The following is a 19,232-nucleotide window of genomic DNA, read 5'->3' on the forward strand; positions in this document are numbered from 1 at the left end:
TTACACACATGGATTCAGATTTGTCTTGTCTTTCTGCAGAAGGCGAGCAGCTCAGAGAGGTTGTCAGCTTGGCACATGTCAAGTACACAACCTGGCGAGCAAGTTATACCGAATGGGTCAGAGCAACGGAAAAGACGAATCCAAAAAGGCAAATGACCCAACAGGATATGGACGCTAAGAATACACATCACAGAGGAGCTTCTGCTCATTCTTCAGAGAACAGAATGTATTTGACTGGTACTGCTCAGGATGTTGCTAACTATATGTATATTGCATTAACTAATTATATTGCACGTCTTTGATGGACTTTATTTAGGATTCTCTTACAGTATAAAGGCTATAATGTATTGTATTTAAAAATGTACATAAAGTTGACAAAAGTATAATGAATAAATAACATTTAAGGTCTACAGTTTGTGTTGTCCAACAATATAACATAGTTATTTTGCTCTTGTTAATGTAGAGGATATCATGGGGCTTTAAAGGAAAATAAATAGTGAATAGTCTACATACATATTTAACTATTAAATTTATAAATAAATAAATAAATAAATAAATAAATAAATAAATACATACATACATACATACATACATACATAAATAAAGAATGAAATCTTTATGATTAAAAATAAAATTTACAAAAAGTGACGAGGGGAAAATTTTAGGGCAAAAACAGTGTCACTGGGCCACACTCCCAGCTCTAATTTTAATTTTTAAAATTTGTTTTGTTTGTTAAATAATTAAATATAAAATCACACGGGTATATGTATGCATTATATATATATATATATATATATATATATATATATAAAAGAGACGCGGTACATTAAACCATGAATCATTATAGTGAGCAACAAGCAGTGAAATAACTAGGTAACTAACAAGGTATTTAGTTGACTGTGATTTCTAAAAAAAAAAAAAAAAAAAAAAAAAAAAAAACCCACACAGGAAAATTCTTTTGTGTAACGTGCATTGAACCGGATTCTGCTTCAGGCGAACACCATCTCGTCTTTTTTTCCTCTACTCACGTGCCTTGCCTCTGTAACCACACCCTGCGCTGGTTACACCTGATTTCTCAGGTAGCCGTCACCGAGAGAGTCTCGAGCGATCCCGGACTTCCTCGTTCATGGACGTCACGCGCTGCAGCAGCTGAGCGCTCTGAGGTGAAACTCACGACAAACAGCGACTTCATAGAGTCCATAAACAAAGCAAGATGAATGAAAAGAGAGTTAAGGAACCTGAGGAAGTTGTAGTGGCCGTGATGCCAAAACAAGATCTGGTAGGTCTGTCGGAAAATTGCTTACTGCACCTGTAGCCTACGTCCGGAGCACTACTTTTCCTCGATTTTGTGTTGTAACAAACCTGATTCGGTCGTTTGATTCATTATGTTATTAATAATGCAAAGAAATACTTTTTGGATTTCGGCATCGTTTAGATTTAATTTTGGCAATTAGCAGGACTGCAGGGAGTTTCTCTAAAACAACAGACCATCATGGGTTATTACAAGACTGTGCATGTGCGTTCGGCATGTGCCTCTTTCAGGTAGTGTCATTATTTGTCACATTTATTTCAACTACAATGTAGGTTACATTTTACCGCGCAGTTACATTTGTTGTACTTTATAAATGTACTGTAAGTGTTATGTTTGTGTGGTGGTCTTTGTTTTAAAATGATTAAATTAAAACCTCTAGGTTACATACAGTAAAGTTTAATAAATATATTTTTGGGTAAAACATTATATTACATTTTATGGATTTTCTAATTCTAATCAATGTATAAAATTTTAGTAGGTTGAATTTTACAGTACACACAGACACACATGTTGGTTTTTATGGTTTACAGGGACTCTCCATCGGCATAATGGTATTTTCTATCATCCTACAATGAACTCTATCCCTCACAGGAAACTTTGTGCATTTTTAGATTTCAAAAAATAAAACTCATTGTATATGATTTATGGGGACACCAAAAGTGTAAATCAGCTTGATGTTGTAATAATAATGTTATACCCATGTCATTATACAAATTTGTGTCCTCATAGACCACATAAACAAGCACACACACATAATTTAATTAGAAGCTGCATTGATTAAATAATTAATTCTCAGAAGATGTACCTTGAACAGTCCAAATTCTTATCCCATTTATCCAAAAAAGAATTATCCCATATTCCTCTGAAGAATATATATATATATATATATATATTTTTTTTTTGTACTGTGCATGAATAAAGTTTGTGCTTTGGTCTTTCAGTGTTCAAGACAAACACTGCAGGGACACTAAACACAAAGTTCTTATAGTCTAAATAAGTGATGAGGTTCTATAAAGGGTAAACTGGTCTGGCTTGCTTTCTTGATGAATGGGCTGGGTGGGGACCTAATGATGAAATTACATGTGGAATCTGGGTAAAGTAAGCAGTTTAACTTATAGTTTTGTGACTGATGAAATCACATAGATAGCATGATAATATGTTACAATACGTTTTCATTTGTTAACATTAGTTGAACTGCATTATTAGTTTGCATTAACTCACAATGAACAGCGCATCTTTATCTTGTCACCTCAAGTATGAATATTTCACTCAAAGGTCACCCAAAAATAAATACTTGCTGACAATTTACTTTCTCTAAAGCCAACTAAAATGTAGACAAGTTTGTTTTTTCACTGGAGAAATGTAGCAGAGCATTAAATCACTTGCTCACCAATGGATGTTCTGCAGTGAATGGGTGCCATCAGAATGAGAGTCCAAACAGCTGATAAAAACATCACAATAATCCAAATAACTCCTCTACATCAATTACATCCTGTACATCTTGTGAAGGGAAAAGCTTCATGTTTCTAAGAAACAAATTCACTGCAGTAGATTCACTGGTGAGCAAGTGATGCACTGCTTAATTTCTCCAAATATGTTTCGATAAAGAAACAAACTCATCTACATCTTGGGAGGCCTGAGTGTGAGTTAAATTTAAACAAATGTTGGCGTGAATAATTGTTTTTTTTTTTTTCATTTTTAAAAGTTGTCCATACATTTTGAACATTTTTAAAGTTGCAGTTCTTAATATTAATCAATGCACTGTGAATTACAGTAACATCAAAATAAAGTGAACAACTTTGCTTCTACTAACATATATATATATATATATATATATATATATATATATATATATATATATATTTTATGAAATACTTAAAGTATTAATGAATGGGATGCTTCTGTTAATTTATTGATTTTAGAGCTGGATTCCAAATTTATTGAAGAAGAGAGTGTGCACGACATTTGTGGAGGACTCTTTCAGGTAAGATCGTTGACTATTCAGTATTGAGTATCCAGTATCTCTTCTGTAGAACAGTCAGAGCACAAATCCTCCATCTGTTCTTTTGTAGCAATGGTGGTCGGTGTCAGTGTGGGGCCACGCGGGACTCCCATCCTTCAGTGGCCTTGGGCGATAACTTCAGCACGGCAATCGTCAGTCACTGGGACAGCATACAGCACTCCTCCGAGCAGCCCACAGATGCCTATGGAGAGCTGGAGTTTGCCGGGTCCGGCAAAAGACACAGCTATGTGAGTTCCTCGTGCATATGTTCAAATGAATGGCACTGTGGCAGTAGTGAGCCTGGATGAATTGGGTTAGGGTTCTAAAATAAAAAAACTTAGATATTAGTGATATGGAACGCATGGATAATAAAGAATTCAACTTTGGTAAACAAGTACAGAAAAATGCAGTTCTGGCCAAAACTAGTATTTACTAGTACAGTACTAGAACAAACTAGTATTTTCACCAACTAAAAAATGGTTAAGTCAGTTTTTTCTTTCTTTTGATGATGTTTGTCAGTAGGAAATATGAGTTTAAACTTCCAAACATTCATTTTGCCATTAACTGAAATATTCCAGTGAGATTTTTTGCACAAGGACTTTGACAGCGGCCAGTGCTCTGATCTTATCATCATCCAGTCCTTCGGGAATGACATGAAGAAACAGAACAAACTGAGACAGTCCAGAAGAACTGTGGCAACATCTCCAAGATGCTTCAAGAAAACTGCAAAAACCTGCAAAGCTACAGTACTGTTAAAAGTTTTAGGCACTTATGTAAAAATGTTGTAGAGTGAGGATGCTGTCAAAAATAATGTCATAAATAGATTTTCTATAACAATTACCTTCTATTAACTAAATTAAATCAACATTTGGTGTGACCATGTTTAAAGCAGCTTCTGCCCTAGGTGAAATTGTGAATTGTGAGTTTTTCAGGAAGCTTTGCAGGAAGGTTTCTTGAAGCATCTTGGAGACGTTGCCACAGTTCTTTGCTGGAACCAAATACCTTTGAATATAATCAGTCAAATCGCAATGGAGACATTGCCTCCTCTCACGTGACTTTCCCTCATTCATTCTCAATTATCCCCCACTAGACCCACGGCACGCTAAGGGTTCTCTGTTGTAAGCAGTGGTGTATAAAGTACTTGAAAGTCATACTCAAGTAAAAGTACAGATATCACCAATACATGTGTGTGTCAGATAAGGTGAAATAGCATGTATTTAAATAGTTTATGTATCTAAGAGGGGACATGGATGCATTTACACTGCAGATACAGATGTATAAAAAGGTTTAATTTTTAATTTAATTTTTTTACATAAAACATTGTTAACTGATATTTTAAATAATTTAAATCATGAAAAAAAAATAAGTGAATGAGTGAGTCATTAAGATTCAGATGATTTATTCAAATTTCTGATTCATTCAGAAACAAAGCATTTGAATGTGTTAATGAGTGTATCATTGAATCATTTATTCAGCCGATTCATTAAAAAGCTGATTCATTCAATAAGTAAACACCGTCAATTGGTCAGAGATGCAAAACAGTGCTGTGATCTGTTTGGAACAATTTTCGCTTGAGCAAAATTGAACAAAAACAAGCAATATTATGTCTAAAATGTAAGTAATATATTGATTTACGGAACTTGCATAAAATTATTATTTAATGTGTTCATGCATCTGCAGAAAAATGGCACTGTTTGTGTGATAAACATTAGATTAAGTTAAATAGGCCTACGTTACATGAAATTATATAAATATAAAAAGCATACAGAAGCATTTTTGTCTTCTACAAATTAGGATGCCTGGAATTTTGAGTTTTAATAGACTAATAAATCAATGTACATGCACTCTTGTGTCATTTGGTGATATAGACTACTTGATAACGTCAGATGGCACATTATTACTACATCACTTACCATAATATCAAAGAGACGATGCTGTATCGCACACCCCTGACTCGACTTGTGTGGAAAATGAAATCACTAGGGTTGGGTATCGATTGGGTTTTTTATGATAACGGTGCCATTTCGATACTTTTAAATTGATATTACACAAAAAACTATGGATAACATTAAATAACATTTAAAAATATTTAAAATAAATCCATAGCTTTCACATGCTCCTTGGATGCTCTCATTTCCCAAATTGTGCTTCCCTTACTCTAAGGCTAATAAATGTATTTCATGATCTGGGTCATTGTTTAATACAAAATCACACATTATGTTTCCACTGTTTTTCTGTCAATTAGACAGTTAAAATTAGTGCTGTCTGTCACTGTCTTTAATCACTTCTGTGAAAGACTCTATGGTCATTTACTGTGCAAAAGGCTTAGGCCCAATAGTATTTTCACCCCAAAAAAGGGTTTTATGCCAGTTATTTATATATTTTGCTGTAGTGTGTCAGTAGGATTAGGAAAATTAATATTTGGAAATGTAAACTGATATTTCCTTCTGACACACTACAGCAAAAGATATAAATAACTGGCCAAACACCATTCTTTTGGGTGAAAATACTAACGTGCCTAAGACTTTTGCACAGTAGTGCGTGTATAAAGTAAGTATAATTAAATTATAATTAAAGTATGCATTCATATGTATTAATGGCTAGATTTTCACTGGAGGAAACAGCTGTGGTGTGATGAGCGGTGAATGGAGCAAATACTTTACAGTAGATTACGTTACATTTTGTAAACTGTATTTATGACAAAGAACTGCATAGATACAGATATTCTAACAATCTGTTGATAAACACACCTTGTGTCCTCTGTTTCTGTTTGAAACTCATGCTGCTCCACCGCAATCTGCGGATTGAAGAGCACGCTGAAAGATGGGGAGGAGACAGGTCTGCAGCTGAAATTTAAGAGGACTGACTCGGAGGCGATCGCAAATTTGTGTACAGTTTATGGTGCTAAATGCTATATCCCCGCAAAAAAACATCGCGATGCCCATGTTTCTTGTGTGCATTAAGTAGACCCAGGACAAATATTTTGGACAAATATTTCAATCAATCGCTCAGGCATTTAAAGCTGTAGTAGGGAACTTTTGACGCTCTAGCGGCTAATAAACAGAACTGCTTGCGTCTTGCGGAAGAACATTGTAGCCGGAGCTACTTCTCTCTGTTTATGTCTATGAAGAATCACAAAGGTACTGGGTTACTCCGCCGCGGTACCCCCGAAGCAATCTAAAATAGTCCGAATATAAACACTTATTATAGGTGCACCCTAGTGATTCAGGACAAGCTAAAAACACGGTTTGGAAAATGGATTCATGGTGTACTCGCTTATTATGTTCATTTTTCTACATTTTGAACACAAACAAAGTTACGGACCGCAGCTCTGATTGGTTATTTTTTACCAGGAGCGCATGACTTTCTGCTAATGGCAATAGGACACTGGGAGGAGCCAGAGGAGCTTGATTTTTTCACAGATTATCTGTCTCATATTCTACTGTCAGGACATAATGACAGGTTTAATAAATATGTAAAAAATATTTTTTTTACAAAAGTTCCCTACAGCACCTTTAAGAGACACTGAAATGAGGCACCGAAATCTACATTCTGATTCGGTTCAGTGCGTACCGGTTCCATAGGTACCATATTGGCACCGGGTTTCAGTACCCAACCCTAAAAAACACCTGATTGTGCATGTCAATTACTTGTTTGGACATGAGCAAAGGGGGAAGTCGTGGCCTAATGGTTAGTGAGTCAGACTCACAATTGAAATGTTGTGAGTTTGACTCTCGGGCCGGCAGGAATTGTAGGTGGGGGGAGTGCATGTACAGTTCACTCTTCACCTTCAATACCACGACTTAGGTGCCGAACACCCAACTGCTCCCCGGGCACCGCAGCATAAATGGCTGCCCACTGCTCCGGGTGTGTGTTCACAGTGTGTGTGTGTGTTCACTACTCTGTGTGTGTGGACTTCGGATGGGTTAAATGCAGAGCACGAATTCTGATTATGGGTCACCATACTTGGCTGAATGTCACGTCACTTTTTAGGAGTGTAACTTGGCTGAAATATAAAAACTCAAGTACATATACTTTGAAAAAAAATCTTAAGTATTGTAACAAAGTATTTTTAATATCTATTATTTTCTCATCCAGTTTTTTTGAGAAGACACTGCCACCCCTTCAGGTTTCCCCTTCAGGAACTTGAGGTGCATCGAGAAACATTTTGGGAACACCCCTGCTTGACCTCTTTCTGAAGCACATGTAAAATAAGTCCAAATGAGCAGCAAAACGTCACGAGCGGGGTGACGTGAGCAACCAGGAAGTATAATAGTGCATCTGGCAGAGCACAAGTTAGTTCTTGTTAGTTCTGCTATTCAATAGCTCTCTGTGTATGTGTCAGTATTATTTACTTTTGTCTGTCAGTCCACTAGCATATTATGTCAAAATCAATCTCTTAAGTCCAAACTTTAAGTCTAAACTCTGTTGTGTTACTCCCTACCCACGATATCTGGCAGCGGGGGATACAGATGCTGATTGTCATGACTGTGAGTTTCTCCTGCTGTGTGTGCTCTCACCAGGGCTGTTTTTGATGAGATTGGCTGAGGCACATCATAGACTTTTGTCATGGGGATCTCAAGTGGATTTAGCCGAGTGATCCTAGATGGGCTCATCCTTTCCTCGGTCTTCACCCTTATAGATTCATGGCTCGCTCTGAGGGATTGGAAACCTGTGCTGTGGTTTCTTCCCACTGGAGAGAGAGTGCCAATGGTGGAGGCTGGCACATGTTTGCACAGCATGGCTATGTTACAAGCATACCAGGCTGACCTGCTCAAAGAACTGGATGACAGGGGGAGGAGGAATCTGACATGGTAGCCGAACTGCATTAGACCACATATTTGTCCCTTTTAGCCACCAAAGAATTGGGCAAGGCCAACGGCCATTCAATGGCAGCAATGGTGGCAATGGAGCGGCATCTTTGGTTGAATATGTCCGATATGAAAGAAAAGGACAGATTCTTCATGTTCCTGAGGTTTGCTTTGGCCTGTCACTCTTACCCCGCATTTTCACAAAGTTTGTGGACGCTGCTCTGGCTCCTCTGCAACTCCAGGGCATTTGCACATTCAGTTACATTGACGATTGGTTAATGATAGCCCAATCGGAGCAGATGGTGGCTCAGCATCAAGATTTCATCCTCACCCTTATGAAAGAGCTGGGGTTAAGACTAAATGCCAAGAAAAGTGTGCTTTCTCCACTACAGAGAACCACTTATTTAGGCGTGGTGTGGGATTCGACCACAATGCAGGACCAATTGTCGTCGTGTAATGCTAATGACAGATGCCTCTCTCATGGGCTGGGTGGCAGTCATGAGTGGCCACTCTGCACAGGGTCTGTGGAGAGGCCATCATCTGACGTGGCACATAAACTTGCTGGCCATATTCGAGCTCTGAGACTTCCTTCCACATCGGTGGTTTCCTACATCATCTGGCAGTAGTGTTGTCATGGTACCAAAATTTCAGTATTTGGTACCAATGCCAGTGAAAATACACGGTTCTCTGTACCAATTTTGGTACCAAAGCAAAACACAAAAATATTCTAATAAATAAATAAAAAAAAACTTTATCACCAAAAATAAAACCAATGCCATTTTTTATCCTTATTTACAATTGTGTTTAAAGATTTTCTACAAGTAATATATTTATGAAAAACAGTAAATAAGTTTCCAAATTTAATTTGTCTTTTAATTAATGAAATTTAAACACATTTTACATTTTAAAGGGGATTTGCTATTAAATTTAAAACACGGAAGAAATATTGTGTGATTTGATAAAGTTTGATAAAGTTTTATAAATTTTTTAAACAGTCGTAGCAGTATCACATACATTCTATTAAATAATAGTAATATTTCTAGCACAATGCTTTTATGTAAAAATTAACTTTTATTTTGACAGTTGTACGATTATGGCCTAAAATCAAAACCTTGATTAATTGAACATTTTACCTCGATTACGATTAATGAACGATTATTTTGTTTCTGGTTTATAGTTCCCTGACAAGGTTTGTACTGTAAGCAGGGCCATAGCTGGGTTTAACTTGTATGTTCGTTCTGTTAATTTGTTTGTGCTATTTACAAAGTGTTTAAGTTTTTTAAATTTTGTAAGTGTCCAGGTACAGAAACCGAATAATTAAATGTAAAATAGCACTGTAAAAATTTAACATACGGTCAAACCAAAATTTATTCAGACACCTTCAACATTTCTCACATTATCAGTTTATTTGCTATAGTTTAGAAAATGGAAATAAAATATGACAAGAACTCAGAGTTAAACTGTCAGAACAAATTAATCTTGATAATTTCAGATAACTTTGATTGTAATCCATTACATATCTTTCTATCAAACAAAACTTCAGAGAACAGTCAATACTTTGTTGGCCAATTACCAAGCAATGATTAATTGTGTTCAGTCTGTGGTGTGAAAAGGTTGCATTAGCAATTCTGCAAAGGAGAGCTCAGTTCAGTGTTACTGTGTGTGAGATGCGTCTCTCTCTCCCCGTGCGCACCGAGCACAGCGCGAGTAACCAGCAGTTCAGTTCAGCTTTTCCGCGTCTTGTGTTTGAATGCTTTAAAGTTTTTTGAATGGTTAAATTGGCAAGGCTTAATAACACATGAAAATGATACGCTTTCATGACGACACGCAGCAGTGGCAGCAACTGTCCTGAGCGTCTTTTTAGACTGGCTTTAGCCAGACGGTTGAGATTGACTATTAAAGGTGGGATATTTTTTCCTATTGAAAGTGCGATCTCACATCATAGCTCACTATCAGCAGTTATTTTATCTATGTTCTAGGGCCGGGACTCGATTAAAAAAATTAATCTAATTAATTAGAGGCTTTGTAATTAATTAATCAAAATTAATCGCATTTTAATCTGAGAACAGTGCAAAGTTATTTTTTTTCACATGGATTTATAGTATACCATTGAATAATGACTGAATACATAAGCTTAAGCAACAAAATATTGTTTATTTTTGTTCAACCAAGTCTAGCAGACCAGTGCAATTTTTGCCATTAAGTGTAGCAATAGCATATTTAGAAACAATTTAGAAATAGTACATTTCAGAAATTCAGGAAGCTTATAGGTGCTGGAACCTTCTGTAAAGTGTTTTTTTATGTAATACACAATACTGTTAATTACATTCAGAACATTGGAAACACTGACTATTAGAAAACATCCCTCTGTTGCTTCCGAGGCCATAACATACTAAGTCCAACTCTCAATAACCTTGGCCAAAACAATAAAGAGTTCAACATAAAGTGCCAGTTGCACCAACAAAATAATACATAGTTCAACATAAAGTGTAAAGTCCACGCTAGCTGCTATATGTTTTGCGTTGAGGTGATGCTTGAGGCTCGATGTGCTGCAGTGATATGCGAACGCTAGTTGGTGCTTCAGTATAATCGGTCCGCCGAAACTCATCCAGTGAGAAACGTTCCGCGGTGCAAAAATAAGTTATTAAAAATGCGGGAAATTTTTTTATGTAACTAATTAATCTTTTTCCGATATGAAAGAAAAGGACAATTAATTTTTTGTGTAATTAATTAATCTAAATTAACGCGTTAAAGTCCCGGCCCTACTATGTTCGTAACATTTCTTATAGATTATTGCTCGGTGTAAGAGATAAATAAAGATCAGATAAAGATAAATTGGCACAAGTACCAGTACGAGTGATTGCCTGTGTGAATTAGTCATACTGTCTCTATATTATTGTGAAGCTGTGGGTTGTAAATAGCCTTCAAAAGTAGAAAAATATGCTATAAGTTTTGAGATTCTAAGCTACTTTAGCTAAGCTAATTAATCACAGAACAGCGCTGACAACTAGTTTCTGTGTTCCTCTGTGCACACGATGTGACAAAGTTTAGTGAAGACGCAAGGCTCACCGCTCGCGTGTGTGTTGAATCGGTGTTCATCTCCATGTTTTGCTTTTATGCCACTGACTGGACGGGGCACAGTCATGTGGCTACACACGTGGTAGTATGCTTTTTAGGGGGAAGTATTAACAGGATTAAAAAAACTTACAGTCTGTAAGAGGTTTTGAATTTCGGTTTCGGATCATCCAGCCCTAGACGGTTGCCGTAAATACCTTTAAACTGACAATGGTTTTACTCAAATGAAATGGTAAAATGCTTGTGAAGTGACTCAGTTCTGGCGATATTGTTTATGTATTTATGTCCTCATTGAGACTGCAGATGCTGAAATTACTGCAAGCGTCACATGCTTTAGTTTATGTAGTTAACAAACCCGCACGTCTGTGACATTCATTCAGTTACACAGAGAACATGCAGGATTCATATTTCAACCAACTTTTGTGGCTTAATATTTACAGATACTGGTCCATATGTAGATTTGATATGATTAATTTATGCTAACTTTGACAAATTCCAAGACTGTCCATATTAAATTGCAAGTTTCATTTTCATGACTGGATTTTGAGATTCCGTTATCTGCTTTGTGGAAATCTTATCGCTGTATGCATCAAGAACCGGGTCGAGCGGGTACTCGGTACCATGACATTTTCCGATTTTGACAACACTAGTCTAGATTTCTTCTGCTGTCCACAGTCCCATGCAAATACATGTGTATTTGTTCAACAAACACACCGTCAGAAAGGGTTTTCAGTGCCGTGGCGAATATTGCTACCCCCGTGCGATCCTCCCTGAAACCACAACATATGGTTAATATGTTGGCCTTCCTAGCACGCAATAAGGACATGATAACCCAGGTCTAAATCACATAGCCTACGTTACAGATTAAGTAATATTTAGTTTATTCTCTGTATTTTCACTTAGGTCTACACGTTGTTCATGTGATAGCCTACTTAAGAATTCTTTCATTTTTCAAATTAGAAAAAGCCATTTTCTTATTGCTTGTTTTCATGTGATACTTTAGAACTCTTTGATTTCAATATTTGAAGTTCTTTGGGAAAACTGGGATGCCATGCCATCTTGAGTAAAGAGGACAAGGAAAACCAAAGTTATTATCAGCACTCAGTTTAGAAGCTTGCATCTCTGATGTAATGGGGTAGCATGAGTGCGGGTGGCATGGGCAGCTTACACATCTGGAAAGGCACCATCAATGCTGAAAGGTATATCCAAGTTCTAGAACAACATATGCTCCCATCCAGATGACGTCTCTTTCAGGGAAGACCTTGCATTTTTCAACATAACAAAGCCAGACCACATACTGCATCAATTACAACCTCATGGCTGCGTAGAAGGAGGATCCGAGTAATGAAATGGCCAGCCTGCAGTTGAGCAACTAGAAGCCTGTATTAGACAAGAATGGGACAACATTCCTAGAAGGGGATTAAGAACAAAACTAGAATCAAATACAAAAAGAAACTGAAAATGAAAAAATAAATAAATCAATTCATATGAATAAAAATATAGTATAAATATGCATATGTGCAATTTAGATGCACAATTTATTTACAATTATTATTTATTTTTTACAGTTGCTTTTTGGAGGCGATTCTAGTTTTGTTCTTAATCCCCTTCTTTTAATAATTATAAAAAAGGTTTATGTTTTCACTTAGATTAATTAATTAATTAATTAATATATTTTTAGAATATTTTTTTGGTGTCTGTGTTGAGGGCAAAAAGAAAAATAAACTTACATTAGAAGAATTTGATAACCAGAAAATATAATTGGTATTGTAAACATTGTACAGTTTTAATTTGATAGAAAATTTGCCAGTAGCTGCAGAAACAATCAAGTTTTAATAAAAATCAAGCCCTATGAGATAAAAATTGTAGTTGAAAGGTCACAGTATAAAATGTATAGTTGTTTTTACTCTTTGATTCCTTGTTTGAATCTTAATTCTTCTTTTTATTCCAGTTCTTGCGTCTCTCCAGCACCACAGTTCCTTCTGTGGTCTTTGATATCATGAGACAATACTGGAAACTGGGGCAGCCCAACCTGGTGGTGTCAGTGGTTGGCGGTGAAGGAAGGTCAAAGGTCAAGAGCTGGGTGCGAGAGGTCTTGAGGCAGGGGCTGGTTAAAGCAGCACAGAGTACAGGTATCTTATTCTCCCCTCACACAATATTATTCATTTATTCTTCATTCACATGAATTTATGCTACGCTTTCACAATGTTGTTACCAAGGGCTGATATCTGAAGTGGAAGGTTTAGATCTCCAGACATGCTTGTTTAAAGAACCTGTTAGATGTTTTGTCCTCTTATTTGTGAAGATCTTTGTATGCCATGTCACTTTTTGTTTGTATATGTCACCTGAAATGCCTGATGAGAAAAAGAAGCACATGACCACAGTGAATTTATATAGCCTGAATGCACTGTAAGTTGCTTTGGGAAAAAAGCGTCTGCTAAATGCATAAATTTAATTTAATTTAATTTAATATAGTGACTGGCATTGCAAGCAATTATATGAATCACACATTGATCTTTATTCTAACTGCAAGCCATCAAAGGCCCAGCTACCCTGACACAAATTCAAGCTGGACTGATTATTTCATCAATGTCAGGGAAATTGCTCAACAGGTTTTTCTCAGTGTGAATATAGTCCCAAAAAAAACATTACATTTAACAGACACTTTTAACTAAAGTCACAAGGACCAAAGCAATTTGTGAAAGAACCAATAATATTTGTAATATAGAATGCCAGATTTATTGGACCGCTAGATTAAGAAGTGAGCCTAGTACACTGGCAATATAAATATAGTTTACCTTCAAGCATATTTGAAACACCAGATAGACATGTAAATAACAGGTTTTTCACTATTGGGTTCTTTAAATTAGATTTTGGCCACAACTGGGAGCCAGGGAAGGAGATCATTAGGGGTGTGATGTGCTTTTTCTTTGGCATTTAAAAAAGTTAATTTTGGATTTTGGATGTATAGGAGCGTGGATCATAACCTCAGGGCTGAAGGAAGGCATCGGCAAGTGTGTAGGAGAGGCAGTAAGAGATCACGCCACTGCAGTGTCTTCTGTCAGTTTAAATAAAGTGGTTCCTATTGGCATTGCTCCTTGGGGAATGGTACATAATCGCCAGCAGCTCGTTGACCCTGAGGTAACTCTACTTATGGTGCAGTACTAGAATACTTAACACTAAATATTTTACCCTTGATACAAATGAACACATTGAAAATATACATTCCCATTTACCACATATACATACCCTCACTATTTGAACTTTGGTCAAAGTCGAGAACCAAAATTTTTGTACATAGTTTAAAAAAAATTTATTAATTGAAAAAATATATTGTGATGTTATATTTGAATAAATTAAGAAGTATTTGATATATATATATATATATATAGATAGATAGATACGGGAGGAGCACAAGACAGACACAGTGGGCGTGGCGTCAGGCCTCGGAGAGGCTTTTATTAAAAGAAGTCATAAAATGGGATAAAAGTGGCCAAAAGGGAAGAGTGTCCTAAACAACAGGGAATCTGGTGTCCTCGTCATGCTGCGGGGTTCATGTGGGTTGGGCAGTATTCATGGAGGAAGGGTCCAGGTAAGGGATGGAGTCCGGCTCCCCTCTTCAGTGCTGGGTGTGAGGGGCAGCGGCTTCCTCTAGCAGCCGCATCACTCTCGTTGGCCGCGGCGCTGTGTAAACGGGTGCGGTTCTCATCCGGATCGCGGGTCTGGCAGCTCACGTCTCAAGTGGTGCGGAAGTCCCTCAACGCACCCTTCCTGGACTCACGAGGACACCAGTGTGCATGCATGGGGAAGAGACCGGTCTCTCGAGGAGAGGTGCGTTGGGCTTTTCAAAAGCGGGTGTGATGAGGCTCCATTTCCATCAGGTGTGCCCCAGCACACACCACCAGACCTGACTCGTACAGCACCCCTCCTCTCACACACCCACTCCAGTCAGCCTGGTGAATGGCGGCAATTCAGGAAGGGGTGCAGATGATAATCAGGGAGGATGCAGATGACTCATCACATTCCCCCTCCCAAGCGACATACCTGTCATCAGGGTGCCGCCCACATGGGAGTGCTACCAGCCTCAACCAGGCTCCAAACGGTCGGAGTGGGCAGGGAGTGGGCAGTCCTCCCTCTCGCAGTGCGCCGGAACAGGGACAGAGAAACAACAGGGAATCTGGTGTCCTCATTGTGCTGCGCGGTTCGTATGGGTCGGGCAGTGTTCATGGATGAAGGGTCCAGGTAAGGGGCGGAGTCCGCATTACTCTCGTTGGCAGCGCTGCTGGCAGGGGATGGGTGGCCAGGCATCCTGGCCGTCGGCCATGTAAACGGGTGCGGTTCTCATCCAGATCGCGGGTCTGGCAGCTCATGTCTGGGGTGGCGCAGGAGTCCCTCAACGCACCCTTCCTCGAGCCACGAGGACACCAGTGTGCATGCACAGGGAAGAGACCGGGAGAGGGGCGTTGGGTTTTTCAACAGCGGCGGTGATGAGGCTCCATTTCCATCAGGTGTGCCCCATCACACGCCGCAGGCCCTGACTTGTCCATCACCCCTCCTCTCACAGGAAGGGAGGTGATTTAGGACGGGGTGCCGATGATAATCAGGGAGGAGGCAGCTGACTTGTCACAATATAATTTAAATGTATATAAATGTATATATATATAAATTATTTAATTTAAATAATTTATATAGATATACACAAAACTTTTATCTTTGCGTGTGTGTGGTGTATATATATATATATATGTGTGTTTGTGGTGTGTGTATATATATATATATATATATAGAGAGAGAGAGAGAGAGAGAGAGAGAGAGAGAGAGAGAGAGAGAGAGAGAGAGCGATGCCCTGGGTGGAACAGACGCTCTTGAGCTATCTGTCCCCCAGCGCGGCATCATCTCTGAAGGCCCCGGCATTGCCTTCAAAGCCACTCAGAACAACATCGGCTTTGGTGGGCAAAGGGTATGCGGTATGGGTCAGGCTGGTGCGTGTCTGCACACCATGGCGATGTTACAGGCGTACCAAGCCGACCTGCTTAAAGAGCTAGACGAGGGAGAAGAGATCAAGTCCCATGATATTTCAGAGCTAACTAGGACCGCTGATCTCTCCCTCCGTGCCACCAAGGAGACCGCCCGAGCGATTGGGCAGTCCATGGCAGCTATGGAGGCCGCGGAGAGGCACTTATGGTTGACCCTGTCTGATATGAAAGAGCAGGACAGGGTCTGCCTCATGGGCGCCCCGATCCAGCCGACTGGCCTGTTCGGCGACGCAGTCAATTCTGTGGTCGACAGGTCTCAGGAAGCCCGCAAACAACCGGCGGTGTTCCATAAGTTCCTCCCTCGTCGCTCTCTCGGGCATCTGGGCGGGAGATGCCCCAGCCGCACCCTAGCTCCTCGTATCGCAACTCCCAGAAACAGAGCATTGCCTCTCGTGCTCCTCCGCATCGGGAACGAGAATTCTCCCGGCCGAGGTCTTCTAAGCCTAAACAAGATCTTAGGGCAGTCATAGAATCTAAGAAGTCCTCGGCCAAGAAGCCCTGACGCCAGAAGCCTAGGGTTTCAGAGGGCAGCCTCTGCTGCGGAAGAGCGCTACACACCGCAGTACACTGTGCCCGTCTCGCCTCAGCACCCTCTGGGGGCCGATCTGCCAACCCTGCCAGTGTTCCAGCGTGCAGTGGTCCCCAGCGAGCATCATTCTCAGTATTTTCGGCTCGCCACTCCTGCGGGGGCCTCATACACCAGAAGTCAGTCTCGAGAGACTGATTCCCTTAGTAGATAATTTAGCAGCGTGAAAACTACTGTCAATTTTATCTGAATGGGTCCTGAACACAGTAGAAAATGGCTACCGTATTCAGTTCGGCTCTGCGCAGCCAATATTCAACGGGGTCATTCCGATGATAGTCGGCCCCAGGCAGGGTCTGGTTATGGAACAGGAAGTGAAAACCCTATTAGAGAAGGTGGTCCCTCCTCAAGACAGGGAGTCCGGATTTTACAGCCGGTATTTCATAGTTCCAAAGAAGGATGGGGGGTTGCGTCCGATTATAGACTTGAGGGTCTTTAATCATTCAGTTATGAGATTGAAATTCAAAATGCTCACAATCAAGCATGTTGTAGCTCAGATCAGGTCCAATGACTGGTTTGTCACAATAAATCTAAAAAATGCATTCTTCCACATATCCATCCTTCCACAACACAGGAAGTTTCTGAGGTTCGCTTTCGGGGGCGAAGCTTACCAATATCGAGTACTTCCCTTCTGCCTTGCACTCTCACCCCGCACATTCACAAAATGTGTAGACTCGGCTCTGGTCCCCCTGCGCATGCAGGGCATCCGCATTCTCAACTTTAGCGATGATTGGTTGATTTTAACTCAGTCAGAGCAGGTTGTGGCTCGGCATCGAGATGTCGTTCTCGCACTTATGGGGGAGCTGGGTTTGAGACTGAACGCCAAGAAGAGTGTGCTTTCTCCGGTTCAGAGAACCACCTATCTAGGCGTAGTATGGGATTTGACCGCAATGCAGGCACGATTGTCTTCTGCTCGTATCGAGTCGATCCTCATCTCAGTCGAGAGAGTCAAAGAAGGCCAGTCACTTACTGTCAAACAATTTCAGAGATTGTTGGGTCTGATGGCAGCTGCGTCCAACGTGAAACCTCTTGGCCTGCTGTACATGAGATCCCTACAGTGGTGGCTCAAGATCAAGGTATTTTCCCCGAGGGGCAATCCACTTTGCACTATCAAGGTCATGCTGTGCTGCCTCCGTGCCTTAGACATGTGGAAGAAACCTTGGTTCTTGAATCAGGGCCCAGTGCTGGGAGCTCCTTGTCGCCGTGTAATACTAGCGACGGACGCATCTCTCACCGGCTGGGGTGCAGTCATGAGTGGCCACCCTGCCCGTGGTCTGTGGAGCGGTTGCCATCTAACATGGCATATCAATGGTCTAGAAATGCTAGCAGTTTATCATGCACTGAAGCACTTCCTCCCAGACCTAAGGGGTCACCATGTGTTGGTGCGCAACGACAACACATCGGTGGTCTCTTACATCAACCACCAGGGAGGTTTGCGTTCGCGCCCCTTGTACAAGCTGGCACACCAGATCCTTGTGTGGTCCCAGAGCAAACTCCTCTCATTAAGAGCACTATATATTCCTGGGAAACTAAATATGGGAGCACACATACTGTCGAGGCAGGGGCCAAGGCCTGGGGAATGGAGGCTTCACCCAGAGGTGGTGAAGCAAATATGGAGAGTGTTTTGCAGGGCTCAAATAGACCTTTTTGCAACTCGAGACATCACAATGTCCCCTTTGGTTCTCTCTAGTTCATCCAGCTCCTCTGGGACTGGACGCTATGGTACATTTTGAACATTTAAGAGCCTGTTGGGAACTCAGAAACGAAGACCAGGAGACTCATGGGTAATCTTCAGCAGAATTCTTTATCTTTATTGAGAACACTCTGCGTGGTGCTGTAGTCATCACAAGTCTGACCAGTCATTTATACATTGTAGATTATATACACATTTCTAGTAGGAGGGATATATGGAGGTGGAGACCCTTTAAACAAAGCATGCAAATGGAAATCAGGAAAGTGCCTGACACTGGCATTTTCCCAGCCTTGAGCTCATCAGCACAACAGTGTCATTCAAATACAGGGGTGCCTTATAGGGTTCACCCATACCTTCACATTATCATAGAAACAAAGGCCCTGCTGGTCCTTGAGTTTAGCAGGCACCTTTATGTTGGGACCTTGCCGTATATTCAGGATGTGCATGAAGACAAAAGGTAAATGTCTCAAGAACCTGGCCTGCTTGAATCGATCATCTCAGAATTTCATAATCTTAACCCAAGAATGTAAAAACTCAAATTACATACTATTACATTGGAAACTAGATTTAACATAGTACAAATTTGTAATCCCACAAGCCAAAGGATGTGCATGCAGTGAACAGTGAACCCGTGCCTCAGAACGCGCACAAATATAAGCTCTCTCAGACGTATTGTGTTTAAATGGACAAATTCACACAAATATTATGTCAAAATGCCCG

General features: G+C 39.9%; 1 protein-coding gene across 4 annotated transcripts in view; it reads left to right on the plus strand.

Annotated features, from left to right (window-relative positions):
• The first annotated feature begins 973 nt into the window (after nt 1–973).
• The window catches only part of LOC127968945 (transient receptor potential cation channel subfamily M member 4), a 51,606-nt gene continuing 33,347 nt past the window's right edge, over nt 974–19,232 (plus strand). For 2 of the 4 annotated variants that reach the window (XM_052570442.1, XM_052570444.1), the window contains exons 1-5: nt 974–1,279; nt 3,235–3,296; nt 3,385–3,562; nt 13,152–13,332; nt 14,172–14,341. In XM_052570442.1, coding sequence (XP_052426402.1) covers nt 1,214–1,279; nt 3,235–3,296; nt 3,385–3,562; nt 13,152–13,332; nt 14,172–14,341 — 657 coding nt within the window. In that variant the 5' untranslated portion in view covers nt 974–1,213. The remainder of the gene's footprint in view (nt 1,280–3,234; nt 3,297–3,384; nt 3,563–13,151; nt 13,333–14,171; nt 14,342–19,232) is intronic. The other 2 variants (XM_052570443.1, XM_052570445.1) reach the window with 1 other exon arrangement.

This window comes from Carassius gibelio, chromosome B12, assembly GCF_023724105.1.
Source record: "Carassius gibelio isolate Cgi1373 ecotype wild population from Czech Republic chromosome B12, carGib1.2-hapl.c, whole genome shotgun sequence".
Taxonomy (NCBI): Eukaryota; Metazoa; Chordata; class Actinopteri; order Cypriniformes; family Cyprinidae; genus Carassius; species Carassius gibelio.